Below are 24,662 nucleotides of genomic sequence, written 5' to 3'. Positions count from 1 at the left end.
TCTATTACTATTTCTAAGCTTTATTTAAATAATAATAACGTTGAGGCAATGCAAAACAAGAATTTTTCGCATGGTGCCAATTGATAAAAAATAATATAGATTTAAAGTCAACGAACTTCTAAGGTAAAGGGCATATTTTGTCAAATTTACAATACATGAGCATACGTGTGCACACATACAGTTGTATCCTATCACTGTATGCGTAGAAAAGAGCTGTTTGCTGTAGCGCTCTCCGCTCTTTCTCTCTCGAACAAAAACTCAAGAGAGCCTGGAGCCACCTCTAGAGCCACGGCCAAAAAATCGCGTGCCAAAAATTTGTATGGCCGTTACGCATCTTGTTATTCTAGTGTCTTTGGTATTACTACTATATAAATACATTGAACATCTAGTGAAAAGTTCTCATTTACGCAATCGCAATCGCCTGACCTTGATGGATGATTTCGTCTGTATAGTTTTTGGTTGAATGAACAGTACGGCTTGGGTTGTCCCGCCTCACAACTGCAGTCAGCGATAGTAACTCTGGCTTTCGTTTAGTTCGTTAGTTGGCAGAGAACCATCCCGGGACGGTCCCTTGCTATTGTTAGTGCTTAAACTAGCGCTCTATGGGTGTGGATATCTGGGGCTGTGTCGTTCTATGATGCTATGGTAATTACTCGTTATCTTAGCGTATAAAAGGTAGTAGAAATTGCAACACGTTAGCATGGTTTCTTTGAGGGTCTTTGACTTAATCCGAAAGCTAACTACGTAGTACGTACATACACTAAGGCTCTCTATATACAATAACACAAATGGGGGGGTTAACATTTTCGGGGAGGGTAAATATTGCATAACAAAAAAATTAAATGGAAAACAAAATTCATTGCAAACTTCTTATCGACATAATGTATAAACTAGTCAAAATTGAAAGCATTGCCACGTTGAAATGTGAACAGTTACATCTCCTATATCCGATCCTACGCTCTTATCTTACAGTTAGTAATAGTGTCAGTTAGTCAACTGGGAGATAAACGTTGCATTAATATGTGTGTTTTGTGCGTCCATGGATTAACTTGTAGACATTTCTATATTTCACCCAATTATCAATTAGCTGCTCACTAGCGATGGCGAATCACATAGGTATACACATTTCTTAATATGTACATCTGCGCTGGGTTCCTAATCCAAATTTCTATCCGTATCTTTATCTGTGCCTGAATCTTTCGTGCGCCGCCGATTAGTAACGACGCCGACGATGCTACTTTTTCTTTACGGCTGCCTTATGGTTGATCTTCTCCTGCAGTTGCCGTATAAGCTGTTGAATATCATCAACGTTATACGCGTAGATTAGCTTGCATTGCTTCGCCTGAATGTTGCCGTTATTGAGGTTTTTCAACGCATGCTGCAGGCAGTAGATGTTGCCATCCTCGGTGCGCACCATCGATATGTACAGGTTGGCGCGGCACAGGTCACATTCGCTCTCGATGGACTTATATGGCGGCTGTTGCTGCTTCTTGGCCTTTTGACCCTTCTCCGCCTGCACTTTTTCGGTTGATGTCACACCAGCAGCCTGTAAGATTGCAGGGATCAATAAATAAGTTTCAGATTGTACAGCTGGCCTAATCTTAACTCACCCTAAGCTGCTCTCGGGCAGCGGATTCCTTCTCGCAAACGTCGTTTAGCATTGGCAACATTTGATGCAGGGCTTCGGAGTTGACACGCTGGTCATAACCCAAGGCAAAGAGCAGCTGCTCCAAAGAGAACATGGCTGGCTCACAGCTTTCATGGATGTCCTAAAACCCAGAAAACAAAATCTTAGTTTGCATAAAGTGCTAGAGCAGATACTAAAACATACCCTGAAATCATCTTTGGCCAAATCCAACCAGGACATTGTGGCAAAGTAAACGCTCTCGGAGACCACATAACCCGTGGCCAGGCTTGAGGTATAGGCCCGTGGGAAGACCACAATAAATTCGCCTGGCTTCTGCTCGATGCGGCACAGTGACACCCCCCGATCCGTGAGCATGTGCGGTGGCACCATCACCGTATCACAGGGCAACCAGATGGTCTTGTTCTGGCAGTGCGTCGGAATCAGCGACGTGAGAGCAGCTCTGAAGTTCGCACTCTGATCATCGGGAATTCCATACCACAGCTTGGAGGCACCGGTGTGAAGGTACTCGATCCATGACAGGCCATGTGGATCCCTGTACCAGCAGCAGGCGGAGAAAAGCATGCCCACGTGGAGCGTGGGAACTGTTACGCCCATAACAGGACCCAAGGATCGCAAAACAGAACCAGAATTATTGGTCAACACTTTCAGATTCCACGGATGCTTGGCATAGTTTGAGCCCTTTCCCTTGGGTCCTGGACTAGGGAAGCCATAGCCCCAGCCTGAGCTGTCAATGGAGCCCGAGTGAACGCACACATGGCTGTCACGAACGGCCACATGTCGCCAGAACTCCGCTTCCACCTCGTTGACCGTAGGATCAGTGCTTTTGAACCATAGCGCCATCGTATTACGGGCAATCCTGTAAAACTGGCTAAGTGGCATACTTCTTCCCTTCACGATGCATTCCATGGACACGCCGTCTATCTCCTCCTCGGACTCTTCGTCCTCGTCACTGCTCAGATCGTCCTCCTCGTTGGACACGCTCTCCGTGTTCACAAAGCGATCCGCATTCCGACGAGCCCGTGCCTCCCGCTTGGCCCAGTCGGCCTCCACCTCGTCAAAGAGCTTCTGCCGCTCTGCCGGTGACAAGGTATCGTAAGGCAACAGGTACTTGCAGTATATGTCGTCCAGCTTGGTCACACGATCTTGAGCTAGCTTGGGTATGCACATCTCCTCCGCCACGCGAGCCCACTTCTTCTTTTCGATGACTTCCTTGAGACCTCCCAGCTCCTGGACCGTGTGATATAATCGTGGCAAATCCACCTCCATTCCACCGATCCATGGCGGGTGATTCATAACGATGCTTTGGGTGGCCAGGTACTTTTTGATGGCACTCAGCTCCTTGGCACTAGGTCCCCAGCGGTGGAGCATTTTGTGCACGTACTGATTGTAAGCTGTGAAGCGCATCTCATCCGAGATCCGGCATTCCGGCTTAAAGCTGGCCGGCGGAATGATCTTACAAATGCCAAACCTGGCTGCTATTGGTGTGATCCGCTCGATAAACTCAATGGGATCGGCAAACTCCTTTTCCGTTGGTCGAAAGATGGGCGCTTCCACCATTTGGGTGGGATCATCGTGTCGCGGAAAGGCCGTATTGTTAGCCATCTTAATGGGTGTGTCATCCTTGTACTTCTTAGCCACGGCTGCTGCAGTGGAGCTTGTCTGGGCAGCTGTGCGGGATTTAGCGGAGCCAGAAAATAGTGATGAGTTGGAGTTCACGCGCACCAAGCTGGAGGCCCCAGGTGCTGCTGCTGCTGCACCCGCCGCAGCCGATGTGCTCGCCTTGGGCAAGCTCTTAAGGCTTGTAGTCGTTGAGGCCGCATCATTGCTGGCCGCATGGAGCAACGTCTTTACAAGCTCATTGGTATTCAACGACTCTGGCAACGGCTTCGAGTTGGTATCCATTTGAGCCTTGGTCACCAGAGTGGCCTGCATAACCACCTTCTGATTGGGGCCGTCGGGGCCCTCTCGTCCCAGCTTGACTGCTACGCCTTGAATGCCTCCATCACCGCTGCCACCCACTCCAGCTCCTTGCAGGGGAATGTAAAAGGTAGCACCCTCTGCATCTGAATCGCCACCAGCTTCTGCGGGTGGTGCTGGTGGATCCGGAGCCTGTTGCTGTTGCTTTTTAGCTCCTCTCCCTGTGGACGCCTTCGATGGTTTGCCTTCGATCTTGCAGTTCTCCGTAGGACTCAGCGTTAGTTGGACCGCCGTCGCTGCTGCTGCGGCTGCTGCTCTCTTTTTCGTTGGAGACCGTTCACTTAGCGCATTGGCCACGGGAGCTGGGGCAGGAACTGGACTAGGATCATTGCGTCGTCGGTTGCCCGGCTTATTGCCCGACTCATCATCCTTGCCAAAGGCATAGACCGATTCCCGTTTGGTTCCCGCACTGCTTGGAGGATTAGATGCTGGTTTTGTCTCCTCCTGTTGCTGCTGGGCCTTAGCGTTCTTTTGATTATAAACTGGAGTACGTTTTGGATTTGCAGGAGCTGGTGCTGCGGGCGGAGAAGCTAATACAGTTGCTCCACCGCCAGCAGTGGCATTTCTCTTTCCCTTCTCTGCTTTTTGCTTCACAGCTGGCGGTGGCGTTGGGCTGCTCTTAGATGGAGTGAGAGATGCGGGCGTGGGTGTGGAAGAGATGGGTGTAGGAGGAGTAGCGGCTGCACTTCTTGGCTGAGGTGCAGTCTTAGATGCAGCGGCCTTCGCTGACTCTTTGCCCTTACGATCGTTAACTTTCTTTTCACCAGCCAAAGACTCATTGGATGTGATCTTCTGTGTGAGATTCACAGGTGTTGATGATTTGTCATAGTCCAAAGCATCACAGTCCTTGCTATCCGCCTGCTCGTGTAGTTCCTTGCGATTGGGAGGAGTGACCAGTACAGGAGTTGCCTTCAGGGATGGTCCCTTGGCGGACCAGGCACTCTCACTCTTGCCAAGATCGCCACGCGTATTTTTCGATGATGAACTAAAGCTTGCACTGAGCTCCTTATCATCTCTTGTGGGCGGAGGAGTAGTCGATTGCTGGGGCCTTAAGCTGTCATCAAAATCGTCATCCAAATCGTCCTGGATTTCATCCGGATTGGAAGAGCACTCAATGAGCCATTTTTGAATCTGCTCGTGCGTCATGTTAACCTTTGCCTTGCGCCGCTCTTTGCTAGACAACTGGTCGCCAAAGTAACCCTCCGTGGGCACCACTGGCCCCAACACAGGCTTGTGTATAGAACCGCACTTGCCCAAGGTGCATTTGGTGTTATCTGGTCCAGAACTCTGGGCCAAACTCACGCTGGCAATGCCAAAGATTTTGCCCGACTCCTCTTTGCTGGGCATCAGCGTGGCCTGCGCTAGTATACTCCCAATCTCGTCTTTAAGAGGATCAGAATTGGCACCTGCTCCTCCTCCGGTTCCTGCACTATTACTGTGTGCCGGCGGTGGTGTGGACGTGGCTGTTACTGTGGCTGCCACCGTCGCCTGATGAGATGCCGCTGCCGACGTAGAGGCCACTGGCATTGGTGCGGCATTGACTGTAGCTGCAATACTCATGCTAAGATTTAAGCTGGATGTCTGGATCACAACCTGGCTGACTGGCGGAGAAGGCGGCGGTGGTGCCAAGGGACTTTTGGTGGCAGACGATGGAGTGCCCACGGTGGTAGCTGTGGTTCCCGATGTCGGTTGAAACTTCACCGGCGATGGGCTTGGAAAGCTGCTGGTCGATGATCTGGGCAGTGGGCTTCGCTCGTACTTAGGCGTTAGAAAGTTTGGATTGATTTTTGGACACTGATACGCCTCAATGGGCGGTGGATAAGTTGTCGGTGGCGTCTGATACTTCAGCGGGGATGAGCCCTGGGAGGGAGTTTTACTCCCAGACGGTGCTCCGCCTCCAAACTGATGGGTGGGCGTAGGTGGTGGCCGCACATAACCGGAATGGTAGTGGGGCGATGCCTGCGGCAAATACGACGAGGTTTTCTGAAAACTTACAGCCCCACTAGCACTTCCCGGCAGCGCATACGTGGCAGGAACGTTCAGAATCTTGGACGTAGGCACCGGCGGTTTCTTCTCCATGGTTTTCAGTGGTGAATAACTTGCTTGAATGCTTGGAAACATCGGCATGGAACCCAATGATGAAGTCGCTTTTGCCGTCAACGGAAGCATGGTCAGCTGAGTGGTACCAGTTGAAGTCGGTAGTATACTGGGCACCGCTAGCGAGGGAGCGACCGAAACTGCAGGCGTGGGCACAGAGATGGGCGATGGAACCGGTACCAATTTGGGCGGTGGACTGGCCATCTTTGGGGGCAATAATTCCTTCTCTTTCACCGCAACCGCTGGCACTTTAATGGCCAGGGGTTCGTCATCCGAGTCGCTGAAGCTCTTCTCTAGCTTTCGCTTCGTTTCGTTTAGCTCCTCGTTGATGAGAAAGTCCTCCTCCTCGTCGGAGTCGACTTTCGAATGTTCGGACTTGGCTTTGGGCTTGGCCTGTTGCTCAGACATCTTAGCCAGGGAGCCCTTTTTAACCAACATGCCCTCGATTCGCGGTTTGTGAGCTGGACCGGCATTTACTTTGTTCTGCTTAGGTGGACGCCCACGACGGGCTGGGGGTGGTGGCTTCTCCTCCTCGGCTTCTGGAGGGGAGGGGGACTCATTGCGGGTGGCTTCTACCGGAGCAATAACTGGGGAATCCTTGGGTCGGGGCGACGGCTTACGGGTTGATTTGCCTGCCGAAAGCACCGTCGAGGCCTCCGGCACGTTTAACTTTCCCGCCGCATTACGCTTGATCTCGTTCTCCATCTTTTCCATTTCTTTCACGTTGGGTATGTCAGGAAAGCTACTCATTGACAGGTCGTCCTCCTCGTCATCGGCCAGCTGAAGCTTGTGACCAATGATGCCCATGTAAATGGCTGCAGCTTCCTTGGTTTTGCGGGAAGGCCGCTGCGATCTCTGAGGCTCTAGCTCCGCGGAATCCTCTGATGCCTTGCTTTTCGCAGTCTTTCGAGATCCTCGGGCATTGGTGGCGACTTTTTTCGAGGACGGTGGTGCCAAGTCTTCCTCATCCGCTGGTGCGTCCTCTGCTTTCTTTTTACCAGCTTTACCTCTTTTCCCACCACTAGGTGGCTCCTCCACTTTGCTCTCTGGCACAGGTTGCTTTTCCTTTTCCTTCTCCTTTTCTTTATCCTTTTTTTCCTTGGCCCTATCTTTCTCAATCTCTTCGTCCTTTTCTCTTTGCTTTTCCTTCTCAATTTCCTTTTCCTTATCTAATTTTTTAGCTGCCGCTTTGCGATTCCTGGCTGCCGGAGCAATTGGTGCAGCTCCACCTTTCTTAGGACTCGCCCCTTTGCCACCCTTTTTCAGCTTGATGGACTTGGCTAGGGGCTGCTCATCATCTGAGCTAAAATCAAAGACGTTCATACTTTTCTTTCCCTTCGCCCCCGCGCCATGTAGACTGTCCCCATTATCCAGCTGCTGCTTTGCTTCTTTGGCGTAAATACTGGAATTCGTCTTCTCCTTGGCTTCCTTTATTTGCTTAGTTGGCTCTGGCTCCTTTTCCGTTTTGCTTGGTGGCGGTTCAGGCTGCTTTTTGGGCTCATCCTTTGGTGGATCATGATTTCCGGATTCCTCCTGGTGCGGCGGAACCTTAACGGGCTCAAAAAAAGCCCTCTGCCTTGTCATTCGACCGGAGGACTCGGGTGAGGGTATAAAAATGGGTGACTCCCGTTGCCTTACACGCTTAACGGGCGCCTTATCTTTCAGAACTGTCTGGCCTTCCGGCGCGGGCTCCACAGCTTTCTTGGCTGCCGAGGGTCGTCCCCTTTTGTTGGGTTCCGCTTTTACAGGACTGTCTGCCTTGACTTCCTCACCATTGCGCGAGGTGGCATCGTGAGCAGAGAAGAACTCATCTTCATCGTCATCTGCCTCTGGTTCCTCGAGATCCTCTGAATGGTCATCATCAATGACGGGCTTACTTTCCTTCGTGCTGGCACGATTAGAGCGGCGCTTGTTGTCCTTGGATAATGCTGGGGCTGCAGCCTTATCGTGGGAAATGCCTGCTCCTCTGCCTCTTGCTCCACGTCGATTACCATCGGTGACAACCTCCGCTCGTTTTCGCACTGCTCCTGGCAGTACAGGAGTAGGATTTCGCGAGGGAATCTTAGGCGCTTCGGCTGCAATGAGATTGTTTTTATCACTAGCTGCTTTTTCAGCTGTTGAGGGTTTCTCAGTAGGATCGGGTACAGGGGCTACCACTTCCACCTTCTTGGTCGCACCTTTGGCCGGGCGGCCGCGTTTCTTTTTGTTGCCCACCAAGCTCGCTCGACTGTTGTTGGGCTTTTTTGCACTGTTATTATTGTTGGCTCCCGTCGACGAGGCTTCCGAATCCTTGGACTTGCCCTGGTTAAGGAAATCCAAGTGGGCGGGCAACGCGCGAGTTCCACGAAAGCATAGAAAGGTGAGAAAGTCCTGCGGCTTTGGACACTTGTTGGGCAGGATCTCGATAGGCGGCTGATTGTTATCCGCTCCAGAGGTGCTGGGCCCCGATCCGGATCCAGCTGCCGCTGCTGCTGCGCTGTAGGCGATGCTGGAGGAGCTACTGGGCGCACTCTGTCCCTGGGCAAACTTGCGCTGTGCCTGCACCTTCGTTCTGCAAATGGAAGGTAGGAAAAAGCAGTGTGAGAGATATTTAATTGGTAACAAGGCAACATGATATAAATTGGGAAATTCAATATTCATTTGGGATCATCACAAACAGTGTTCATTCGATAAAATGCTAAATTCGGTTTATAAAACGACGGACAATTACCATCCAACTTTATTTAAAGATTTTTGTATGTATTATTCTTTGGCTATCAATTTATTTTTAGCATATAAATAAATGAAAGAATATTGGAACAACAATGAGGTCATTACTTTGTATTTGTAAACAACATTGAAACAGTTTATTTAATTGACAATGTAAAATAACAGGTGTAATGTTTAAAATTAGTACAATAAATTTGATTTATCAAATATTAAAGAAGTATGCAATAAATCACTTTTATGTGCATTGGCTATGTATTCGGTGAAGTACCCACGACGTAGTAAAGCAATCTACGTAGGTAAATATTGCCTAATTATCAGAGCCGAATATTCAGCTTAGTGACTAACCACTGTATATATATCCACCTGCTGGGAAGGAGGAGCGATCCCCAACCCCCCCAACGGCGGATGCGAAACACCCCTTCGTCGAGGAAAACAACAACGCCACGACACGCTGTTGACGCTGGCTTATACAACAAACCGAGAGCTGCCCTCCGTAGTTACTCCCCCTTGTGACCCCCCACCCCTGCAGTCCCCCACTCCCAACCCCTATCCGTTTCCATTCCAATCAAGCAGCCAGCAAACGCTGCGACGTCATCTCCATCTAGTGCCACACACGTATGTAATAATGGATAAGCCCTCTAAACATTACCCATATCGTTGGGCATATGTGGACTGGCGGACTCACCTCTTGGGCATTTCGGGCGAGGACTCGATGGCCGCCACTGCCGACGGAGGTGCCAGCGAGGAGGCAGTGGGCGGGGCGGGCGGAGGCGGTGGGGGCGTCTCCGTCTCCTTGCGGCGACGCTTGTTGTTGTCTTTGGAGACAACCATTTTGTTGCGAACTTTTCGCGCCTCTTTTTCTCTCGCCTCTTTTCTTTCGCTCGCGCGCCTTCGTCCGTTAAATTAATTATTATTATTCGTATTATTTATTATCGCGCATACAATTCTCCGCCGGACACTTCTTTATTATGTATAGATTTGCATATATATATGTGCACATATGTACGTATATATAAATATATATGTACGTATATATCTACAACGAATAGCGTTTTTGTTGCTGCCTCTGCTGCAGCACGCAATTTTCGTATTTTCGCTTCATCTTAACGGCGACTCAGCGGTGGTTTTAGCCCTCGAAATAAACACTAAAATGCTGATTATTGTCTTGTTATTGTTTAGTGCACTCTGTGTTCACATTTCACACACGACAAGTGCTGCAAATTTCATTTTCTTTCGCGAGATTTGCTTGCACATATTTTTTTCGTCTTCTGCTTCTTCTTACACCGCTTTTGCTTTGTGTCATGGCGGATAGTCGAGTTGCCATACTATTTTTCCAGGGCGGCACAAGCAGTAGGCCACTCGTTTGATTTCCGTCAAATCTGGCAAGGTTTGTTCACTCTGTGAGTTGACAGAAAATTTGGTGCAGAAAAAGCAGCATTTTCGTAAAGAAACTTATAGTGGAAAGATATTCAAGTGACTATTATTAAAATGGGCGACGGTGCTGGAAATTGGTGTCTCATTGAATCCGATCCCGGGGTATTCACAGAGCTTATTCGCGAATTCGGTAAGTTATTGGCGGGCTTTGCCAGCGACGCCGGCAATTGGGATAAGAAAAGTTAATAATACTGTGTACGTTCGACCAGGATGCGATGGCGCACAGGTGGAGGAGATCTGGAGTCTGGACAGTGAGTCCTTCAAGAACCTAGAGCCCATCCATGGTCTGATCTTCCTGTTCAAGTGGGTGCAGGAGGATGAACCCGCTGGAAAAGTGGTCCTGGATCGAGAGAACATCTTCTTCGCCAAGCAGGTGATCAACAACGCATGCGCCACCCAGGCGATCTTGAGCCTGCTGATGAACCTGGAGCATGAGGACATCAAGTTGGGCGAGACTCTCACCAATTTTAAGGAGTTCTGCCAGTGCTTCGATCCCTATAACAAGGGATTAACTTTGAGCAACGCTAGCCAGATTCGCACGGTGCACAACTCCTTTGCTCGCCCAACACTCTTCGAGCTGGACACCAAGAGCCAGAAGAAGGACGATGACGTGTACCACTTTGTCGGCTATATGCCCATCGGAGGAAGACTGTACGAGCTAGACGGCCTGAGGGAGGGACCCATAGATCTTGGTGAGATCAAGCCGGAGCAGAACTGGATCGATGTGGTGCGTCCGATTATTGAGAAGCGCATGCAGCGCTACAGCGACGGCGAGATCCACTTCAACCTGATGGCTCTGATGTCGGACAGGCAGCGCATTTATGAACAGCAGATTGAGAAGTTGCTCAATCCGGCTCCCAATGCTATGGACACTGAGGAGGACCGACAGGCGGAGATCAGTAGCTTGCGCACGTACATAGAGTACGAGATCCAGAAGAAGAAGCGCTACAAGGTGGAGAATGTGCGGCGCAAGCACAACTATTTGCCCTTCATCGTGGAGCTGCTGAAAATGCTGGGCGAGAACGGACAACTGATGCCCATCTACGAGAAGGCCAAGCAGAGAGCGCTAGAACGCGAACAGGCGCAGCGCAAAAAGGATACTGACTAAGCATTTACAGTATATATTTAAAATTTCCCGTTGGACAATTTAAAATTGCTGCGATAATTGATAATTAAAATAAAAAAAAAGAAAGGAAATTATCAGATATTGAAACGAGGAGAGCCAGTTTATATTGCTCTTTAGTAGTTAGATGAAACTGCCTTTGTACTGTACTTTAGTTTTTATATTAAACATCCTGCTCTCTGCCAGTTAATCGTACGCACTTCTGCGTCTTAATCTAAATATACCTTATACATATAGTAAAAAATTTAAATAGAACGCAAAAATAAACAGTTTCGGTAACGTAAAGAAAACACGAGTGGAGTGGATTTGGTTTGCCTTTGTTCGTATAGAATATATTTGGTATATATAATTTACAATTGCTATGTTTTGGTTGTATTTTTCTGCCTCATTGCATTTGATTTTTGCGTATATTCACTTTGAATTTGATGCTGCGCTTGTTGTATATAATATGTATATTGTATATAGGAATATTTAGTTTGTTAATCGTCTGTGCCGCTCGCCAGTTCTATGCTAAAAATTTGTCTCTCGTCTTAAAAACTAGGCTCTACATGTTACTTAGTATGCGTATTTCGGGAACTTTCATTGGGAGGTCTTTGATTTAGTATTCTCAATTTTGGTGTTTTCACTTATCAGCTAATCGCTACTACTAATGCGGCTCATTTGGGGCTGAAGATTTGGGAGCGGTTTTTTAGTTGGGGGGATATGGCTGGGCTGGAAGGAAACCGAAGCTAATATGTTTGTATAGTTCTGGCCAGGATTTGGCCATGTGGAAGTGTGCTGCACCCTCTAAGCGCTATGGCAACTACAGAAATATATTTATGTATGTGTATGTATATATACTCGTAATATGTATATTGTTGTATATGGTTACCTTGCGTATAAATATCTGTATTTGGCTTAAACTAATCTTTCTCCTGCCTGTTGCGTCGTGTTGATATCTGGTTGGCTTAATTGAATTTCATTCGATTAAAGTTAAATTTTGTTAACATTTAGGCTAATTTTACTAGTGTCTGGTAGTTATCCATCGGGAGACCACATTTTGTTTGTCCCCCGCTCATTTAATTTAGCACTTAGTTTTCAATGATTTCGCACGCGGCGATTAAATTAAATTACTCTCATTTTTATGTTTCGAAGACACAACAGTTACTGGTCCAGTTCCAGGAAGAAGTATATGTATATGCGTGTGTGGGTGTGTGCGTGTGGGCACTCATCTGCCGATGAGGATTGCATTGTTTTTCGGATGGGGTCCTACGATAATGCCAATTTCTACCGGGGTCCCGTGTAACTGTACTGCAAGCCCGTGTGCGTCAATTCGTTGCATACTTCGCTGCGCTGCGTCGCGGCATTTAGGGCGGCGAAGGCGTGATGGGGGCGTGGCGTGGTCAGATGTGCTTGGGCATTATGTTGTCCCGGTTCATAGGCAGTTAGGTCAATGCTGGGCGCTGTAAAAATCAAGTCTAATATTAATATCCCTACTATATTGCATGATAATTCTATGCTTACCAGCGGCATGCATGCGATTATATAGATTCTTTCGTTTCTTCTTCAACAGCGCGTCCAAATTATAGCTCTCCATGCCAGCTCTGTAGGAGAATCATGAATTTTAAATAGATTTGCTACTCAGATCAAGCCACTTGAGAGAACTCACTTTTCGGGCCTTCCATTGCCCAGGAGCTCCTTGAAGGCGACATAGATCTTGTTTAGCGTCAGATTGGATAGCCCCTGGCCCAGATATCGTACAAATTTAAGTTGTTCACATTTGGATAAAGCGCTCTCGTGGAAGTCCAAAAAGGGTCGATGATCGGATATCTGATATTCCTGTCGAAATGCAAGAGTACGAAACGAAAAAAAGTGCGGAAATGGAAGAGAATGGGTGAAATACATTAAGTTCTATTCCATGAAGGATGGGCAAGAGTTTTGTTCATTGCACTGGGTATCAATAGATGAGGATGCAATTTGGATATGTATCTATGTACACAGATGGAGTGCCAATGTTTCGAACGCCAATTGGGGGGCCAAAGAACAAAGCTCCGCTAGACTACAGTGGTGCCTCCTGCTGATATCTGCTTTCGATACACTTTTGCTCACATTGCAAAACTTGATGAAGTTTTCGATGAGTATGTACTTTTCATAATTGCTCAGACAATGCTGGCTACTACTCTGTATACCGAACTGTTTCAATAGCTCCTGCTTCTTGGGCGGCAGGCGGCTAATGTGAGTGCAAACCCCATCCTCGATCCGGTGCGTTTCGTGCACGTCGAAGTTCTCGTAGATGATGAGCTGCTCCAGCGATCTGGGCGGTGGTCCCAGTGCCGGAAGCGGCGGTGGAGGCAATAGGGCCGGTGGAGCTCCACATCCGTAGCGCGGATCCATGGTCATCGGGTGTTGATGTTGATGTTGATGCTGCTGTTGCTGCTGCTGCTGCGCCGTCGATGATGTCACATAGCCCGCTGGCATGGTCACCGCATTGGGATTAATCACCGATCCTGGCACTGGGTTGCTGCTGCCACTGCTGCCACTGCTGTTGCTGTTGCTACCGATGTTCATGTTGCACGTGTTGCTGTTGTTGCTGCTGCTGCTGCCGCCGCCGCTGCCGGTGGCGAACTCCAGGGAGCCATCGTTGGCCGCCGCCATGTTCTTGAGGTCTACAAGAGAGAATCGGAATACCAACACACTCAGGAAGCGGAACTCCAAGGATGTGTGCGAGTCGACTTTCATATGAAATCGCCTCTGAGCTCAGAACAAAATTTTGAAAAAGTATGTAGTATCAATTGCAATGGTTTGCATTAACTTCAAAAAGGAAAATAATATTTATACAATGTTTAAAGAATAAATAAAAATCTATATTAGGATAAGATAAAATACCGATTGTGCTTGGCTGAAAATCAAAGGCGGTTTTTTACTTGAATCGCATGTTTTCCTTGGCGCTGCATGATTTGATTAATTATATTGCCCCAAGGTGAAGGAGAACTATGACCATTAGGTGCAACATTGCGTTCTCTTTTCAATTTTCAATTGGAAGCTTCAAGAAAATGAAAGTTCTCCTCTGTATTAATTGGTTTAGCGCAAATGCAGAGGCGCGACGCAGGCAATAAATCTCAAGTAAAAACAACATTCAAATCGATTTTCTCTCAATCGCTTCTTGCTAGTTGTGTATATATATTTTCTGGGTTCGCAAACAATTTCCATATATATGTATGTATATCGTATGTTGTGTTTAGTTAGGATTGGTTTTACATTAACATACATATCATTTGTTCTTGGCTTACTAAAATATATATTTATATATTACCATATTAAATAGCATTAGCATGATTTTCTATACTCGTGTTCTTCGTGTTGGTGAGCGTGTAAATGTGTGATGTTTGTGTGTAAATGTAATAATCTCTTTTCAAGGAATAACATTGCATAGTTTTGGGGTAATGATCGATCGTTGTCCAACAATTTCATTTTATCGTCGTCAAACGTAATACAAAATTTGCATAGTTTTATAAAATTTGGCAAAAAGCTTGTGTAAAATTAGTCTAAATAAACGAAACATAAACTAAAAACGAAGAGCACACTAAAAAACTAATATGACGATGCACATCAACGGAAAACTATAATCTAGGACAGGTTGGGAGGATGATGGGGGATGGGCCGAAATCCTGAATCCTGAATCCTCTGCCATGTCCTTCTGCAACAGCCTATGCGTGTCAACAGGTGGCGCCACCACCGCTGTCCTTGGCGCCACGCCGACCCCAATCTCACATGGCCGTGGGCGGCAATGGCCCGCCTCCTCCTCCTGCTGATCCAGCGCCTCCTGTTGCTCCACCAGCAACTCCGCCACCAACTCCTCCTCCCCCAACCGCCTGCTGTGCGTTTGGTGGTGGTCCCGGATATCCCATCGCCGCCATATGCTGGACATGTGCGTGGGGATGCGGATAGTAGTGCGGATGATGCTGCTGCGGATGCGGATGACCATGGGCATAGGCAAAGTGATGGGCATGTGGAAGACCGTGATGCCCCGCCTGGTGGTGCGGATGTGAGTGTGGCGATGGTGGATAGTGATGCGGATGCGGCAGCTGGGGATGCGAACTGCGCGTTGGTGTTCCTGGCTGCAGGTGGTGCGGAAGTGAGTGGGGTAGCGTGTGCGAATGCGAGTGCTGGGCATGCGGATGCGGGTGCGTGTGCGGATGCTGCAACATATGCTGTTGCTGTTGCTGCTGCTGTTGTTGCTGCTGTTGATGTTGCTGCTGCAGGTGCTGCTGTTGCTGTTGCTGTGGTGTCGTAGGCGTTCCAGCTACAGCTCCTGCTGGCATTGTGGGCGTGGCTGGCCTTGTGCGTGGTACTGCCTGTGCCGGCGTGCCTGCTACCAGCACCGATGTTGCCACTGGTGTCGTTGCCGTGGCCGTTGCTGCTGCTGCTGCAAGTTTCGGTGTTGCAGGTGAGTTGGGTGCCAGCGGATCCTGCTCGGATTGCTGCTGTTGTTGTGGTGTCTGTTTGACCGGTGTGGATGTTGTTGTTGTGCTGGTGTTGTTGTTGGTCTTGTTACTGGTGTTGTTGGTGATGTTGTTGTTGGTATTGTCGCCTAGTGATTGAAAGCGTATGCGTTGGAAAAAGAAGAAGAAAGAGGAAACACAAACAAATTGAAGTCAAAAATTAAAATAGTTTTCTTTCTGTGTTTTTTTTTTTTGAGCGCGCGCAGACAAAATTGATTAGTTTACGAAATTTTGTAAAAATAGGCAGGCCAAATTGTAGGTAGTTTTCTTATAATTTTGATAGGAAGAAAACGAAATAGAAAATGACACGAAATAGAAATAGAAATGAGAAGTGCAAAGTAGAAAAATCATAAAAATGAATGTAAGCACTTCTAGTTTCAAGTGTATTTTTAAAATTTAGCACATTCGCCACTTGGCTTTCATGTCTCGCTTTTATTTTTTTTTTTTTTATTAATTTTCCTCTGCCTGACTACATTTTCGGTTCATGCTGCCTTCTGCTGCATTTGCACTACACGGAAATCGGGTATGGCGGAGTCGGGTGTTCTAGGGGGTTATATCTACATCTATATTTAGATATAGATTCCACTTACCAGCTGTTGTGTTGGCCAGGAAGCGCTTGGTTTTGTCGAGTATATAAGGCAGATTGTAGCCATCCTTCGTGTAGCTGCAAAATAAAAAGGACATTCATCAATTATAATAGCATGCTTTTAGGCTACTCCAAGTTCGGCAGGATACTCAATTATCGGGGGACACGATGATGATGATGACGATGATGAAGATACTCACATTTCCGTGCGTTTGGTGCAGAACAGATTCTTAAAATTGCTATAAATGCAGAAGAGCGTAAACGTCGGCAGTCCCTGGCCCAGATATCGAGCGAATTTGATCTGCTCCGGCTTATTCAAACCGCACTGATTCAGTGACAGCCATGGCCTGTGGTCCTTGATGTCGTATTCCTTTTGGGGATAGTTTGAAAATGGGTACATTTAGTATAAATCATATGTGCAATTTTTACCCCAAGTAGGACCAACATGTATTTCAACGTTTCTCATTTCAAAATATGTATAATTAAAGTTCCACTTATAGTTTAATTTAGAATTCCATTAAAATCTAATTGAACCCCAGCTGTGTGGCCTTCGTCAAAAATGTCAGATAACGAAGTAGTAATGCATTTTAATTAGATGAAAATTAAATTAGAAATCCAACTCTAGTTGTAAAGTAATTTTCCAGACATACCGGTTTTACTGGTTGGTAAAACCCCGCCCCTAACCACCCTTCCATTAGTTTTAAACTAGCTTACACCTTTCATGTTGGAACCCACCCCCCATTCCACCACTTTTTAGCATAATTTTCTCGACTTTTAGGCTGTTTTTCCACGTAGAAGTATGTGTGTGGGGATGTATATTCATGGACGTCAAATTCTATGGCTGCACATATGTATTTGCCTTACATAATGTACTTTCTCTATATGTATGAAAAACCAAAACCGACCCGACTAGCTCACCCCCAAAAACCCATACACATGCGAGCGAAAACTTTACCCACTACTAATCAAAACTTATAATTCGTGTACAACGCAAAAGTTTAAAACGAAAATTTTACACAAAAGCCAAAAACTTGCAAAGGACGACGGTTGGGTTGGGTGGAAAAACGAGGGGGGGTGGGTGGCGACGGGATCTGAATAGCATGCCAAAGCAAAAGCTCCCATACACACACATACAGACATTGGCTCACACACACTCACACCCCTACAATGTATATTTTATAGTGTAAAAATATAGAATAGGGCGAAGCGAAAAAGGAAGCAGAAAAGGCAGCAAAGCAAACCCAAATAGAAAAGCAAACAACATTTTCAATGAAGCCATTTTGCCCCAAAAAGAGGGGTTGGGGTTTGGGGGTTATTTGCTAAGGCCCCCCTTTTCAAAGGGTTACCATGAAAGCCTCTCTGTCTGTGTGTGAGTGTGTTTCTGTGTTTGGCGAGTGTGTGTGTGTGTGCGATAGCTAGATGGTAGGCTTAATGGACGATTGTGTGAGTGCGAGTCTTCGGCAGCGCAGAGAGTTCAGTTCCGTTCGTCGTCGGAACTTATCAACATCCTCATAATCAGGGTTTCCACCATCCAACCAACCCATCCACCCAGGGTTTCCACCCACACCCACACCCACCCCCAAAAAGGTCCTCTCACATATGCGAATTGCTGACTGTGCTGCTGTACGTCTCACTGATTGTGTATGTGTACGTGTGTGTGCATACATTTTCGGTTTTGATTATGTTAAAAATCAATAGAGCAAAAATGGAGTGACATGCCGTGTCTTGCTTTTTGGGCGAATAGTAAGCGAAAACTTTAAAACCCCTGTCAAAAAGCAGGAAAACACTGGCTGACAGCCACTCCACACACTCTCTTATTTGCTTCTCTTATTTTCCAGCGCTGACAGGCACAGCCGACACCTGGCCACTTCTCCAGGTGTCTCATTAACAATCAACTATGCGGGGGCGTTGGGGCTTAAAGGGGTGTGGCAAACATGGTGGTTTCTGGACTGTTGCTGCTGTCAAGTGGTGCGCCCCCTTCGGCCACACCGCCCATGGCCACTCAACTGTTTCACAGTTAAAAAGCACACAAAATAACGACACTCTAAGTTTATTCAACTATGGGATACCCTATTCTTGGGTTTATTAAAAAATCTTTCATTTGATATTTAATATTTAATGAATTACTACAAACTATCAAGACTCCATTATTGATTGTTAGGTTTTTGTTGCCTACTTTTTAGGGTTTGTCCAAGGATAATAATAATCTGTTTAGCTTGTTATCACTAAGAGAAGTACCCTTCAGTTTTTAGAATGATATGAAAGTAATGTGTTCAGAAATAAAAATTTGAATGGAAAATGTTTTTTTTTTTCAAACGAAGATGTGTTTTAAAGCACAGACTTAAACCCCGACTGAATCAGGTGTATGGTGTAAACATATCTTACCTAATTACAATATACCCTAGTAATTTACCTCTAAAGGTTTACAAGTAAAGAAAAAAAAAAACAAATATAACCAGGAAAAGAGGAATGAAAGCAGTGGCAATGTGTTGCGGTATTTTGTTCTTGTTTTCGCTGCTGTTTTCCGTTTCTGTTTTTATTGCGTCTCCTCCTTGTGTTCGTTTTTTGTTTTCCCTTTTTTGTTTTTTTTTTTTTTTTTATTGTTTTTTTTTTTTTGCAAACTTATTGGCAGACATGGTTTGTGTTTGTGCGTGACGTAGTGAACGTGAGTGTGTAGGTGTGCGGGTGTCTGGGAGCATTTCGGGCGTTTGCACTTGTGTGTTTGTGTGTGGCGGGATTGCGGTTGTTGTCTGTGGTGTGATGCGGTTTGTTGTTGTTTGTATTGAGACAAGTGTGAATTGTTTTCCTTTCTTCTGTTGTTGTTGCTGCTGTTTTTGTTGTTGTTGGTGTGGGTGTTGCTTGTGCGTGCCGAGAAACAACAAGAGCAACAAAAGCCAAATGTTTGACTGTTGCTGCCATGATTTTTTGATTCCTTTTGCCAGGGCTTGCGTCGTGTGCGTTAATGTGTGTGCCCGTGTGTGTAAGTGGGGGAAATTTTCACACTTTCACTCTTTGGTGCGTGTGCTGCCCCATTCGACTGGTTTTATTTTTTAAAGGGTTAAGGGTTACAGCTTTCGACACCCTCTGCTTTGCTTTGTTTTGCCCACACCCGCCGTTTCTACACCTTTCCATTAGGCAACTAATTAAGGGCTTTTTAATTAAGGTAAGCCCGTTCTAAATGCGCTCTAAATTCCGGAAAAATGACCCCACACCAAACTAATTTAATGTGGTGTGTGCTCCCAAAAGGCGACAAAACGTTGCACAAAAGCTAAATATTTGATGTGTGCGTTAGAATTATACAAACATATGTACATATGTGCGCCTGCATATACTAATATATGTATATGTAAACATATATACGCGTCCAAAGCCCTGTATATAGACATCACATGCAGCAAGTACAGTTATATCGGCATGTGCCCGCATACATACATATGTATAATTTAAAATTATAATCAATGCCCCATATGTGCGCCTGCTTTCATACGCGAGTGTGAGTGTGTGTGCGCGTAAATTGTGCGAAGCCGAGACATTGTACCTGCCCGAGCGCCACCCATTTTCCGCCCAACCACCCACAACCCCGATCCACCGCACACGTTTCACATCCTCATCCACTAAGCTGTCCTTTACACACACACACACTCGGCCGCAAAGTTGGGCAAAACCGAGTGCACTTGTGTGGGTGAGCTGACTGCATGCGCACTTAGTAGCCTTCAACGACGCCGCTGGGCGACACACACATCCACAGCCTCACCTACAGTCAAGCTTCCTAGGCTATAAACATCCCACGTTACTATTCATTCAATTACAGCAAGCATGTCAATTAACAACAAAGCAAAATGAAGTTAATATGTATCTGAAAATGGTAATTCTATCTATCTATCTGGTAATAATATCTAATTTATAAAAATAAAACCAAATTGAACAGGTTGATTAAAAAGTTATAAAGTGCAATAAATTAGCTCTTAAAACCCTCCAAATAGTGTATTGATAAGGTTTTTTAATCTACGAATTAATATTCAAACTGACTTTTGCAATTTTAAAAAGCTTATAGCTTTCGCTCTAACCAAATTTATTTATTTCTAATTTGTGTTACTATTCTTAGGCAAGTTCTACTGTACTAATGGTCGCTCCGATAGAGACATGTATAAAATGTGTTGATAAAATACAGACGCACTCACACACATGCAAGACGAAATCGAGAGAGTCGGAAAAGGACATGCCCAAGCAGCTAGCGGACAGTCCGATGTCCCCCCATTTCTCCATTCCCCCGCACCCCTCTAAGTAACTTGATGATTGTATGTGTGAAAGCAAGGAGTGGAAGCCAAAGAATACAAGGGAGCAGCAGAAGAAGAAGACGAAGGACGAGCAGGAGAAGAAGGAGAATAGGAAGGTGGGGGGACAACACACAATTACTCAATAGCAAGCTTTTGGGGGTTGCCCACACCCACACTCGAAGCCACACACATACAGAACTACACACACTTTGGTAGTTCAGCCTTCAAGTAAGTTTTGAATTGAGGAAATGAAGGCGAGAGGCAGAGCGAGGTGAGAGAAAGTGGGAGCCAGGAGAGAGCAGCTACCGCAGAAATGAGAGAGCGCAACAATTTTGAGTTAGGGAGCCAAGTAGGTAAAGTAAAAGAGAGAGCGTCTTAGAACTAAAATGTTGTAATAGAGGGGGGTTTTTGGGCTTCCCTTCCGTTTCGCCTACATCGTAGTTTCTCCGCCCCCATCCAGTTTTTGTTGTTCTTGCTTTTGTTGTATTATGCCATCAATGCCATTTTGTACATAGTTTTGGAGAATGTGTGTCTGTGTGCGTGGGCTTAAGAGCGAGAGGGCGGGGGGGATGCGACGGGTGGGCAACAAATCTAGATGTGACTGTGTCTGTGTGTTTGTGATAAAGCGGAGCGTAATGAGCGTGGTGAGTGTTTGGGGTTGACTGCCATAGTGTTGAAAAGGGCGCCAAACGTGTCTGCGTGTGTGTGTTTGCTCGGGTGGCTTTCCGGGGGGTTGTGGTGGTGGTGGAAAGTGGGGATTTAGCCCCCCGCATGTATAGGTGTTTAGAACTCACACATACGCACATACATACATTGAGCACACATGATTACAGTTGTATGCTGAATTTGTGGTTGGCTGCAGTCGACGTCGACTGAGGCGCCGGCATCACTGCTCCTGTTATTACAATTTATAATGACATTTGTGTGAGTGGGGGGCAAACGGAATCCCGAATGCGTGTGTGAGTGCGGGTGGAATTACGGCAGTGTGTGTGATATAGGATATAGATAGGGTGCATGTTTATATTATGAATATCCCAATTGCTATGTACTATATTTATATAGGGTGCGGGAGCACCGAAAAATGTATTACATTTTAGTTTAGCCAAAGTAATACACATTACTAACCTTCTAATCGATACATTATAGAAATGGCAATCAAGAACTCTATGAAATGGTTCTTCCTTATACATTTTCTGTAAAATTTACTTTTGCGGGCTACATCAGAAAGCTTATAAAAATTAGTATCAGTTAGATAAGACCAGTGATAAATTGACCTCTAAATCAGGCATTCAATTGAGTAACTTATCAGTAGTTCTTCTTATCAAATCATAATGTATTGACCCCAGTCTATGAACATTTTCTACATGGATTTCAGTCTTTTGGGAATTAATAAACCTCCAAATAAAAGCTTTTGAATTAAATAAAAGGAAATTGTACTTCTAGATGTAAAGCATACAATCCCCTCCGCCAACCTCAATTAGACCCCATCAAACACCTAATTCATACATATGTGCGAATTGCATATGGAAATGGGCAGCGCGCGGAGAGCGTTAAAATATTCACACACAGAAATTTAACTCGCTAACACCCCGAAAACATCTGGAAACCCAACCCCTTCGATTTCGGGAAGCGTAACTCACCTCGCAAAACTTGATGAAATTCTCCACCACAATCGATTTGTCCGTCAGCGTCATCTGGCCGGTGAACCGAACTCCCAGCTGCTTCAGCGTATCCTTCTTCTTCGACGGCAGCTTGTTCATGTGCTGGAAGATGCCCTCTTCCACTTTGTGCGACGGATGCACTTCGAAGTTCTCCTTGATCACAAAGCTTCCGAGGAGTTTCGGTGCATGAGAAGACGATGAAGCCGTGGAGGAGGAGCAACTGGCGCCGGTTAACAATCCCCCGAATTCTCCCGCACTTCCACAGGCCGCTCCTTCGGATGAGGTGTTCGAATTGGAGGCATTGAGGTGCGAATTGGGAAATGCTAGCATTTCCAGCGAAGATTCATTCGAATTGGACGATCCGTTGGATGCAATGTGCTGTAGATCAAAGATCGTCTGCTTTGAATCGTGATCGAAGACATCCAGTGCGGAGGAGCTGGTGTCCACCAGACTATTGGAAGCCCGCGAAACGGAAGACAACAAAGCTGCCACTTTGCGGGAGGCAGATCGTGATTTCTGCGAGGTGCTAGTATCCAAATCGATCAGACCACCGGCAACGGGCGATTGAGCAGGCGGTGGTGGTGTGGCGCCTGCTTGGACGCCCGATTTACTAACACTGACCTGCTTTTCCGCACACGAGCTAGTTTCGCTGGCGCTACTCGGTGTGCTGGGCGTAAAGTCCGTGGAGTGTCGCAGATATTTGATAAACTCAAAGGATCCATCGAAGTGCTGGGGCACTGAGCCCGCTGCCGAGGCGGTGGATTGATGGCCATTGGGCGTGGCCACTGCAGTTGGCCAGCGATTGCTCGAGGGGGTGGCGGTGAGGGGAGTTGATCCTGCTGCTCCTGCGATTCCTGGAGTGGAGGTCGGTGCTGCTGATGCGCTGGCTTCGACGCTGGCAGAGGCTGAGACAGCGGCGGAAGCATAGTGTGCGGGATTAACAGAACTACCTGAGCTAATGGAGGAGGAGTTTTCCCGCTGCGGCGTTGTAGTTGCCTCGTAATTGGGAAAATCCGCTGCTGCCGTCGCTGAACTGCCATTGGGTAAATGTGTGTGGGAATACTGCTGATGTTGTTGTTGTTGCTGCTGCTGTTGTTGCGTCGCCGCGCCTGCGCCGCAGCCAAACACTTGAAATTCCTCGAAATTGGTGCATTTGAGCTCGCCATTGCTCAAGTACTTGGAAAACTCTGAAGGATCGTTGAGCGAGTTGAGGAAGAAGGAGCTAAAGTTGCTCGATATGCAGGACATTTTGTTCAATTGTTATATTTTTGTTTTGTTTTTTCTTTTTCTCCTTTTGTGTAATACTGTACGATATAATTTATTTAAAGCTTAAAATGGCACATGCGATATTTCGAAATTTTCTCTCGTTTTTCTCGTTTTGCTGCTGCTTCTGCGGTTCATATTTTATTACAATTTTCCACACACTCTCATCGAGGAAAAACACATGTGTGTGTGGGCCTCTCCCGCTTGTGTGTATATATGTATAAATTTTTCTTATTATAGCAAAGTGTAATTTATTATTCTTATTGCTCGTTCGCGCATTGCCTTTCGCTCCTTGAAAAAAGGCCTTTTCCACCGTATGTGGTCGCTTCTAGTTGTTGTTTTTGTTGCTTTTGCTGCTGTTGTTGTTGCCGCTCACACACGTACCACTACACATAACACAAAGAGCCTGGAAATAGGCGCTTTTTGAAACTGGTCTGGTCGGTCTCTTTTGGGGCCTGTCTTTTTGCCTATTTTATTATTATTATTATTACTTGGCCTTTTTGCACTATTTTCACTTCCTTTTCGACCGTACGTTCGCGCCCACTTACACACAGACAGGCGGTAGGCTCACAGACACACACGCACACAACACCACACAGGCACATACAGCGAGGCGCGGTCGGCAGCGGCGTTGCTTTTTCCGTCTTCCTCTGCTTTATATTTTCGTTTTTCTCGCTCGCCTTTGCTTTACTTTCAAAACAAATGCCGCTAGTGCTTCTGCTTCCATACGGAAAAACGGAAAATCTTATCGTTGTTGCTGTTGTTGTCACAGTCGTCGCAGAGTGTTTTCACCGCCGTGAGAAAACACAACATCGCCGCAACGCACACGAACGAAAAATGAGCGAAAAACATGCAAGCGCTGCGACGGATATTTGTGCTCTGCCGGCGTCGCCGCTTTTGCTCTCTTTCACTCTCTCTGTTACTGTGTTTATGGCAAGTCCTTTCCTAGTTTATGTATTTTTAAATACTTGAACTATATTACGCATGGCCAATTTCGGTTTATCTATGTAATAATGTTTTGCACTTATGGATCAGCCAATGAACGCAGCTCCAGTGCATGAAACGAAACAATGATATTTTCCAACATAAATTTAAATATTTTTTGTTCTTTTAATTTTATTAACTTCTTCATGTAGCATAAACGGGTTTGGGCAGAAATTCTAAAATCATGAAATTCTCTGCATAAACACAGTTTCTCTCTCGCGCTCTCGCATTCTCTCGTTTTCCTCGTCGTGTGAGAGTGTAATCAGTTGTAGGTGTTTGTAGTTGTTGCTGCGCTAGGAAACGTGTATTTCTTCCTGCGCCATGCTAACCCTTTCCATATAAACCTGATTTAATCTTTGATTATTGTGCTCTCGCTGGGGGATTATTGCTGCCGTTCGTTGTTGCTGGCTTTGCTATTTTTG

General features: G+C 46.3%; 3 protein-coding genes across 4 annotated transcripts; 1 reads left to right on the top strand and 2 right to left on the bottom strand.

Moving 5' to 3' along the window:
• Window positions 1-838: 838 nt before the first annotated feature.
• On the bottom strand, window positions 839-9,734 carry LOC117141569 (titin). Its single transcript, XM_033305080.1, has 4 exons — window positions 9,117-9,734; window positions 1,832-8,273; window positions 1,611-1,769; window positions 839-1,546 (listed from the first exon to the last, which is right to left on the bottom strand). Exons 1-4 carry the CDS (start codon window positions 9,260-9,262, stop codon window positions 1,235-1,237), a joined length of 7,059 nt encoding a protein of 2,352 aa, XP_033160971.1. The 5' UTR covers window positions 9,263-9,734; the 3' UTR covers window positions 839-1,234.
• Window positions 9,735-9,803: 69 nt separating this feature from the next.
• On the top strand, window positions 9,804-11,178 carry LOC117141575 (ubiquitin carboxyl-terminal hydrolase isozyme L5). Its single transcript, XM_033305088.1, has 2 exons — window positions 9,804-9,995; window positions 10,075-11,178. The coding sequence occupies exons 1-2, from the start codon at window positions 9,920-9,922 to the stop codon at window positions 10,971-10,973; spliced, it is 975 nt and encodes a 324-aa protein (XP_033160979.1). The 5' UTR covers window positions 9,804-9,919; the 3' UTR covers window positions 10,974-11,178.
• A 140-nt stretch (window positions 11,179-11,318) lies between these two features.
• On the bottom strand, window positions 11,319-24,592 carry LOC117141570 (homeobox protein prospero). Of its 2 annotated transcripts, XM_033305082.1 has the most exons (7): window positions 21,973-24,592; window positions 16,256-16,425; window positions 16,060-16,133; window positions 13,077-13,633; window positions 12,637-12,806; window positions 12,492-12,571; window positions 11,319-12,430 (listed from the first exon to the last, which is right to left on the bottom strand). In XM_033305082.1, the coding sequence occupies exons 1-7, from the start codon at window positions 23,239-23,241 to the stop codon at window positions 12,255-12,257; spliced, it is 2,496 nt and encodes an 831-aa protein (XP_033160973.1). In that variant the 5' UTR covers window positions 23,242-24,592; the 3' UTR covers window positions 11,319-12,254. The 2 variants fall into 2 exon arrangements, with proteins under 2 accessions (XP_033160973.1, XP_033160974.1); XM_033305083.1 differs by lacking the exons at window positions 11,319-12,430; window positions 12,492-12,571; window positions 12,637-12,806; window positions 13,077-13,633 and adding an exon at window positions 14,133-15,558 and having other exon boundaries at window positions 21,973-24,591.
• Between the last annotated feature and the right edge of the window lie 70 nt (window positions 24,593-24,662).

The sequence above is a fragment of the Drosophila mauritiana genome, chromosome 3L (genome assembly GCF_004382145.1).
Source record: "Drosophila mauritiana strain mau12 chromosome 3L, ASM438214v1, whole genome shotgun sequence".
Classification (NCBI taxonomy): domain Eukaryota; kingdom Metazoa; phylum Arthropoda; class Insecta; order Diptera; family Drosophilidae; genus Drosophila; species Drosophila mauritiana.
The sequence above is the reverse complement of the archived record's forward strand: the minus strand, read 5'-3'. Positions and strand labels throughout refer to the sequence as shown.